Source organism: Gadus chalcogrammus, chromosome 9, assembly GCF_026213295.1.
Source record: "Gadus chalcogrammus isolate NIFS_2021 chromosome 9, NIFS_Gcha_1.0, whole genome shotgun sequence".
In the NCBI taxonomy this organism is placed as follows: domain Eukaryota; kingdom Metazoa; phylum Chordata; class Actinopteri; order Gadiformes; family Gadidae; genus Gadus; species Gadus chalcogrammus.
Genome location: NC_079420.1, coordinates 1,364,753 through 1,374,098, shown reverse-complemented (window position 1 = coordinate 1,374,098; position 9,346 = coordinate 1,364,753). Strand labels below are relative to the sequence as shown.

At 54.6% G+C, this 9,346-nt stretch overlaps 1 protein-coding gene across 1 annotated transcript in view; it reads left to right on the top strand.

The window, feature by feature from the left end:
* sema3e (sema domain, immunoglobulin domain (Ig), short basic domain, secreted, (semaphorin) 3E) overlaps positions 1–9,346 on the top strand; it is a 16,428-nt gene that overhangs the window by 154 nt on the left and 6,928 nt on the right. Inside the window, 10 exon segments of the mRNA XM_056598690.1 lie at positions 160–219; positions 634–753; positions 1,855–1,948; positions 2,108–2,224; positions 4,616–4,758; positions 5,028–5,142; positions 5,430–5,499; positions 5,785–5,929; positions 6,671–6,896; positions 8,852–8,943. Coding sequence (XP_056454665.1) covers positions 160–219; positions 634–753; positions 1,855–1,948; positions 2,108–2,224; positions 4,616–4,758; positions 5,028–5,142; positions 5,430–5,499; positions 5,785–5,929; positions 6,671–6,896; positions 8,852–8,943 — 1,182 coding nt within the window.

The window sequence follows — 9,346 nt, the reverse complement described above, 5'->3', positions numbered from 1 at the left end:
GCTCTCCTCCCCTCTCTCCCTCTCTCTCTCTCTCTCTCTCTCTCTCTCTCTACCTCTCTCTCTCTCTTTCTCTTTCTCTCTCTCCTCCCCTCTCTCTCTCTCTCTCTCTCTCTCTCTCTCCTCTCTCTCTCTCTCACCCACCCACTGTTCTCTGTCCAGATCCGCTGGGCGAGCAGTGAGTCCCAGATCGAGGAGTGTCTGATGAAGGGCCGAGAGAAGGTAAGGAGCAGCGCTGTGGAGACGCCCGCCTGTCCTGATCAGCTTGTTGGGTCGACGTCCATCATCCCGGAGTGATGCAGTGATGAATAACGCAGCAGCAAGCAAACCTTCCCTTTCTCTTGCTCACAAACACTGTCGCACACACGCACACACACACACACACACACACACACACACACACACACACACACACACACACACACACACACACACACAAACACTCTCACAAACACTGTCACACACACTCTCACAAACACTGTCACACGCACGCACGCACGCACGCACGCACGCACGCACGCACGCACGCACGCACGCGCACACGCACACGCACACGCACACGCACACACGCACACGCACATGCACGCGCGCACACGCGACCCACCTCTCCATCACATCTCCTGTCATCCTATCCAGCCGGAGTGCGCCAACTACATCAAGGTGCTGCAGCAGTACAACAGCACCCACCTGTTGGCCTGCGGGACTGGAGCTTTCAACCCCACCTGTGGTCTGCTGGCGGTGGGAACCAAGGCAACCGTGAGTGCTGAACAAAGCCCCCCCCCCCCCTGCCCCCCTCCCTCTGCATGCATCTTCCAGTTAGGGTGAATGCACCTGAAACGGCAAACCATTCAACCCTATCTGTCTGCGGTCAGAGAGCGAGAACCTGCAACACACAGTGATGGGATTGGGGGGGGGGGGGGGGGAGGGAGGGAGGAGGAGGGAGAGAGAGAGAGGAGAGAGAGAGGGAGAGGGAGGGGGAGAGGGAGAGACCTGCACATTCCAGAGCTGCAGTCTCATTGACACAGTAGACCAGAACCCCTCCCTTGTGTCAGTGGGGGGACGAGACCGGCCCGGTAACCCTCAGTCGGGACAGGCCCGTGTCTGGCTGTTTATAAACACAAGCTCCTCTTCTTCCAGGAGGTCTGCGTCTCCTCACGCTCATACGATCCACTTCACATACTTTGCCAAACCCAAAATGTGTATTGAGTTGCAAAATCCCTCTCCGGCGGTGTGAAGCATTAAACCCACTTTGGAGCGTTGCCTATTTACTGCAGTTACACCATGCTCATGTTTTCAACCTTCCATTCACAATGATGAAATGTACACCTGTCCAATGAAGGGGTGTTTTTCCTTCCTTCGTGGGCGTCGTACCTCCTGACAGGAGACGGTCCCTCAGCCAGCCATCCATCACCCGTTGGCTCTCGTCTATCATTTGTCGTTCCCATTCATCTGTGTTGGAGCCATCTGCTCTTTGCTTCACTTCTCCCTGCATTCTCTCCATCCTCCCTTCACATGCTCTGTCTGGTTTTATTACCCATGCACCGTGGCCTTTGTGGAGTGTGAGTGTGTGTGTGTGCTAGAATGTGTGCGTCAGTGTGTGTTTGTGTGTGTGAGCGTCTGCCTAAATGTGTGTGTGTGTGTGTGTGTGTGTGTGGACGTTTATGTGCGTGTGTACGTGTGTGTGTGTGTGTGTGTGTGTGTGTGTGTGTGTGTGTGTGTGTGTGTGTGTGTGTGTGTGTGTGTGTGTGTGTGTGTGTGTGTGTGTGTGTGTGTGTGTGTGTGTGGACGTTTACGTGCATGTTCATGCTTGTGTGTGCGTGATGTTTTTTCCAAGGTCTTATAGTGTTGTGCCCTCAGGACAGGCTGTTCTCCCTGGCGGAGGAGAGTGTTGAGAGCGGCCGGGGTCGCTGCCCCTACGACCCCAACAGCCTGTGCACCTCCACCCTTTACAGTACGTCTTACCATTCCACTCACGCATCAGAGCCAAGTCCCACCGGCAGAACTCACGTTCAGCCGATGGGTATCACTGCCACCTAGTGGATGGAAGGTGTCATATATTTTTGTGTGGTACGAGTTGGTCCGTGGACTAAAGCGACGGTGTCTGTGGCAGGAGGGGAGCTGTACATCGGCGTGTACACCGACTACTGGGAGAACGACGGGGCGCTGTGCCGACTCAACAGCCAGACGTACACGCGCACCGAGCGGGATGACAGACAGCAGCTGAACCGTGAGTGAGAGCTCAGGCATTACGGAGCCTCGAGGAGTGCTCAGACACGTGAATGTGTTGCGATGGATCGTATCCCAACAAGTCAAACGCTATAATGTTGCCCAGGATGACACAGTGTTCTTTGACGGGGTAATAGGACCGCCAGATTGCCCAATTCAAACATCTGCCACCACAAATTAGAGCGGGACTATTCGTTAAAAACACACATTTATACTTTTTGTACTGATATGCCGCCAAAGTTCCCTATCGTTGATGCTTTGTAGTAAATACAAAGCTCTTTATTAAATATAAAAAATGTATATTGGATTACAATATTTCAAAATGCTTCACAATGGATTACATTTACAGTACTACAATACTGGATTATTTTTAATGTAATCTATTCATTATTAATCTATCATTATTTTTACATATGAACTAAAACAAAAAATTATAAAATCCTAAATATGAAATATAAATATGGCAGCTTTCTTTAATGGAGTTGAAGTGTCTTAATGTTATATAAGCGTTGAAGGCGTAGGTGTTCTCCATGTGCATGGGGAACAAAGTGTAGCTTTAAGCCTGTTTTCTAAGTATCGGCAAGTCCCGTGGTTTCAGAACACATGTCTCATGTCGGCTGTTGGCTGTGTTCACAAGATACAAGGTTATATAACATGATATTATGTCCCTCCTGCACTGATCGCTTGCGCTTTGCTAAACAGTTGTCACCTTGTTAAATATATTATCTTCCATCCATCTTTTATTCAGTAGTAGTCAGTAATAGTTTCATCGCTTTAGTTGTAGTTTAATCTGCCCTTGCAGTAGGCCTACTTATTAATTCAGATGCAGAATAGAGTGGTAGCTTCCATTGTATTATCACCTTTAGTAATTGTATTAATGAATTATTTATTTTGTATCAGTATTTAAATGTATACACTTAAAGTACTATACTACTACTACTACTACTACTACTACTACTACTACTACTATAATGTTTATCTATGGGGACACAAACATTATATGGAAATCCAAACTGTTTGGGACTTGGTACCATTATTCAGTTACAACCCGGCCTAGTGACCAGCCCGGGGCCATCATATGGACTTCTGTGGAAACGCAGTCACCTCAGGCTCCTGAACGCTGCCCCTCAGAGCCTCAGTCCCGTCAGGCTCCTGAACGCTGCCCCTCAGAGCCTCAGTCCCGTCAGGCTCCTGAACGCTGCCCTCTGCCTCTCAGAGCCTCAGTCCCGTCAGGCTCCTGAACGCTGCCCTCTGCCTCTCAGAGCCTCAGTCCCATCAGGCTCCTGAACGCTGCCCTCTGCCTCTCAGAGCCTCAGTCAGGCTCCTGAACGCTGCCCTCTGCCTCTCAGAGCCTCAGTCAGGCTCCTGAACGCTGCCCTCTGCCCCTCAGAGCCTCAGTCCCGTCAGGCTCCTGAACGCTGCCCTCTGCCTCTCAGAGCCTCAGTCAGGCTCCTGAACGCTGCCCTCTGCCTCTCAGAGCCTCAGTCAGGCTCCTGAACGCTGCCCTCTGCCTCTCAGAGCCTCAGTCAGGCTCCTGAACGCTGCCCTCTGCCTCTCAGAGCCTCAGTCCCGTCAGGCTCCTGAACGCTGCCCTCTGCCTCTCAGAGCCTCAGTCCCGTCAGGCTCCTGAACGCTGTCCTCTGCCTCTCAGAGCCTCAGTCAGGCTCCTGAACGCTGCCCTCTGCCTCTCAGAGCCTCAGTCAGGCTCCTGAACGCTGCCCTCTGCCTCTCAGAGCCTCAGTCAGGCTCCTGAACGCTGTCCTCTGCCTCTCAGAGCCTCAGTCCCGTCAGGCTCCTGAACGCTGCCCTCTGCCTCTCAGAGCCTCAGTCCCGTCAGGCTCCTGAACGCTGCCCTCTGCCTCTCAGAGCCTCAGTCCCGTCAGGCTCCTGAACGCTGTCCTCTGCCTCCCTCAGAGCCTCAGTCCCGTCAGGCTCCTGAACGCTGCCCTCTGCCTCTCAGAGCCTCAGTCCCGTCAGGCTCCTGAACGCTGCCCTCTGCCTCTCAGAGCCTCAGTCCCATCAGGCTCCTGAACGCTGCCCTCTGCCTCTCTCAGAGCCTCAGTCAGGCTTCTGAACGCTGCCCTCGGCCTCTCAGAGCCTAACGTCAGGCTCCTGAACGCTGCCCTCTGCCTCTCAGAGCCTCAGTCAGGCTCCTGAACGCTGCCCTCTGCCTCTCAGAGCCTCAGTCAGGCTCCTGAACGCTGCCCTCTGCCCCTCAGAGCCTCAGTCCCGTCAGGCTCCTGAACGCTGTCCTCTGCCTCTCAGAGCCTCAGTCAGGCTCCTGAACGCTGTCCTCTGCCTCCCTCAGAGCCTCAGTCAGGCTCCTGAACGCTGCCCTCTGCCTCTCAGAGCCTCAGTCAGGCTCCTGAACGCTGTCCTCTGCCTCCCTCAGAGCCTAAGTTCATCAAGTCGGTGGTGATCCCCGATAATGACGACCCAGAGGACGACAAGGTGTACTTCTTCTTCACCGAGCGGGAGCAGAACCCGGAGGGAGAGACCAAGGCCGTGTACACCCGGGTCGGACGCGTCTGTGCTGTGAGGGGAACACTCTGTCTGTCTGTCTGTCTGTCTGTCTGTCTGTCTGTCTGTCTGTCTGTCTGTCTGTCTGTCTGTCTGTCTGTCTGTCTGTCTGTCTGTCTGTCTGTCTGTCTGTCTGTCTGTGTCTGTGTCTGTGTCTGTGTGTGTGTGTGTGTGTGTGTGTGTGTGTGTCTGTCTGGGTCTGTCTATCTATCTCTCGTTTGTGTGTGGAAGAAGCTAAACAATAAGGTAATATTGATGTAACGTGCGCGTCCGGTGTGCTTCAGAACGACCAGGGAGGCCGGAGGATGTTGGTCAACAGATGGAGCTCCTTCCTGAAGACGCGCCTCATCTGCTCGGTGGCCGGGGCCAACGGCATCGACACACACTTTGACGAGCTCGGTAGGGCTTCCTGTTTAAGGGACCCATGACAGGCCACCAGGTGGGAGTGTGATTAGCCTTACAAGCCGCCCAGCACACATCTAGGTGGACACGCCCACTAGTGATGTCATAAGGGGCAGATTTTCCAAACGGCTTGCAAGGCGAATCAAAGTCACACCTGGTGGCATGTCATGGGACCTTTAAGGTGCATGTGACTCAAAAATGACTTCCTATTGTCAGGACGCTACAAAGCCGTATCTACAGTAACACATAATTAATAAGAAATGAAATGTTCTCATCGGTTCTAGAGGACATCTTTGTGCTCCAGAACAAGGACCAGAAGAATCCAGAGATCTTTGGACTTTTCAGCACCACGAGGTCAGTTGGGATCAGAATCGAGAGAGGTCCCTTTGTTCGAACTGATTGTTGTCGCTGTGTTATTTTCTGCATTAATCATAACCATCTGCTTGCCTTATTCCCATTATGTCTATTTTCTCTTTTTCTATTTTGTCATGTGAAGTACTTTGTAACAGTTTGTTTTAAAAAGTGCCACATATATATCCAGTAAAACATACTCCCCTTACCACCAGAACTCATCCCTTTCCAATGACTGTCATGTCTTCACCACGACCCCCCCCCCCCCACCCCCCATGTCTCCTGCAGCGCCGTCTTCAAGGGCTACGCCGTGTGCGTCTACCAGATGGACGACGTCAGGGCGTCCTTCAACGGGCCCTTCGCCCAGCGGGAGAGGCCTGGCCACCACTGGACCCCCTACGAGGACCGCGTGCCCTACCCCCGCCCCGGCTCCGTGAGTAGGCCCTGTGACCCGAGGGAGAGGCCGGGCCAATGACGAGGCCCCGAGCTGTACCAACGCTACACACACACACGCCATTCACGGGTTCAACGCGCGCCACATGTTCCTGCGTTGTTGGGGCACACAGGAGCCTTTTGTGTGTGAGAGTGCGTGCGGTCTCTCCGGGGCGCCGTACGGCGATAGGGACACTAACTGGGAGCGCTGTTGGAGCTACGTCATGCGAGAAGCCTTTTTCTGTGGCGGGGGATTTGGAGCCGGGGGTTTACAGCCAGCGCAGCTTTACTGCGTATTAAGTCGTGCATCGGATGGCACTGCCTTGTATTACACTTCCCTTTTTCCTGTAATTGTTTTTTGCCTATCCCACGCTTGTGTGCCTTTCACTGATTGCCTCTTTTTTGCTTTTTTTTCCCGCCTTTTCTCTGTTCCACCACCACCACCACCACCACCACCACCACCACCACCACCACCACCACCCCTACCACCACCACCACCACCACCTCCACCACCCCCACCACCGCCACCACCGCCACCACCACCACCACCACCACCACCACCACCACAACCACCTCCACCCCCACCACCTCCACCACCACCACCACCACCACCACCACCACCACCACCACCACCACCACCACCACCACCACCACCACCACCACCAACACCACCACCACCACCACCACCCCCACCTCCACTACCACCACCACCTCCACCTCCACCTCCACCACCCGTGCGCAGTGTGCCAGTAAGATGAACGGCGGGGGCTTCTCCAGCTCCAAGGAGTTCCCTGACGAGGTTCTGCGCTTCGTGCGCGCCCACCCGGTCATGTACCGGCCCGTGCAGCCGCTGCACCGCCGGCCCGTCCTGCTGCAGACCCAGGGGGGGGGGCGCAGGCTGACCCAGCTGGCGGTGGACCGCGTCCAGGCCCAGGACGGCCACTACCACGTCCTGTACATCGGCACCGGTACGCAGCGACAAGCACTGACGTACGGCACACCCAACAAACACACGGACCGCCACACACCCAACAAACACACGGACCGCCACACACCCAACCAACACACGGACCGCCACACACCCAACAAACACACGGACCGCCACACACCCAACACACACACGGACTGCCACACACCCAACAAACACACTGACCGCCACACACCCAACAAACACACGGACCGCCACACACCCAACAAACACACGGACCGCCACACACCCAACAAACACACGGACCGCCACACACCCAACCAACACACGGACCGCCACACACCCAACAAACACACGGACCGCCACACACCCAACCAACCCACGGACCGCCACACACCCAACCAACCCACGGACCGCCACACACCCAACAAACACCCAACACACACACGGACCGCCACACACCCAACCAACACACGGACCGCCACACACCCAACCAACACACGGACCGCCACACACCCTACAAACCCACGGACCGCCACACACCCAACAAACACACGGACCGCCACACACCCTACAAACCCACGGACCGCCACACACCCTACAAACCCACGGACCGCCACACACCCAACCAACCCACGGACCGCCACACACCCAACAAACACACGGACCGCCACACACCCAACAAACACACGGACCGCCACACACCCAACCAACCCACTGACCGCCACACACCCAACACACACACGGACCACCACACACCCAACCAACCCACGGACCGCCACACACCCAACCAACCCACGGACCGCCACACACCCAACCAACACACGGACCGCCACACACCCTACAAACCCACGGACCGCCACACACCCAACCAACCCACGGACCGCCACACACCCAACACACACACGGACCGCCACACACCCAACACACACACGGACCGCCACACACCCAACCAACACACGGACCGCCACACACCCAACCAACCCACGGACCGCCACACACCCAACCAACACACGGACCGCCACACACCCAACCAACCCACGGACCGCCACACACCCAACAAACCCACGGACCGACACACACCCAACAAACACACGGACCGCCACACACCCAACAAACCCACGGACCGCCACACACCCAACCAACACACGGACCGCCACACACCCAACAAACCCACGGACCGCCACACACCCAACAAACACACGGACCGCCACACACCCAACCAACACACGGACCGCCACACACCCAACCAACACACGGACCGCCACACACCCAACCAACACACGGACCGCCACACACCCAACAAACACACGGACCGCCACACACCCAACAAACACACGGACCGCCACACACCCAACCAACCCACGGACCGCCACACACCCAACACACACACGGACCGCCACACACCCAACAAACACACGGACCGCCACACACCCAATACACACACGGACCGCCACACACCCAACAAACCCACGGACCGCCATCAGCCATAACTATGGAGGGTCGTAAACAGTACTTAAGATAAATGTAGTGTCTGTGTCCGAACAGGAGTGGGAGGAAGACGAAGCTGATGTCCTCCCAGCCCTTCTTCAACTGCTCAGAATGATCTGCTATGAATGGATCAGTTTTAAACAACGATTTACATAATGTGCATCAAATTATATGTATTTATACAATACTCTAATAGTAAAAAATAAAATGAACAAACCAACATGCACGCACACACACACACATGCGCGAACACACACACACACGCATATAGACACGCACACTATGAAAGCCATTATAAAAGTAGATAGTTTCCCTGAATCAACGTCAATGCGGATGGAATCATTAACATTAAGTTACCATGGATATTTGTTGGAAAGCAGAATTAAATGAATAAATACAAACAAATGATATAACACATTGTGTGTGTGTGTGTGAGAGCTTGGTATGGACCATGAAACCGATATAACATGTTTATGTGATGTATTTGTTTGTCTCCATCCTCAGACGACTCTGTGGTGTTGAAAGTGATCACCATCTACAACAAAGACACGGACACGGTGGAGGAGGTCCTGCTGGAGGAGCTCCAGGTGTTCCAGGTACAGCGGCGGGGTAATGCCCAGGGACTGAGAAGGGGTTCGCATGGGGGTGCTTTCAAGTAGAGGCGTTAGTCAGTGAACTACACCAGTAGCTTGGTGGTAGCTTTTCGACTGAAAAGCTACCACCAAGCTACTGATGTAGTGTTGATGTAGTATTTCACTGATCAAGCAGTAAAGTGGTGTCCACACAAGTCACATTTGACCGAGGTTTCTGAATGTCAAGCTCAGCGAAGCTTGACTGCCGGGGTCGGATATAAAAGTGGATCAGTCGGAAGAACGACAGCCTCAGTGTGTGAGGTGCAGCAGGCCGGTGCCAACCTCGTGTGACTTCCTGAGGCTCTGGCGCACGGTTCGTACGCCGGTTTGTCCGGTGTGGCGCGCGGCTGACATTCTGGAGCTCCGT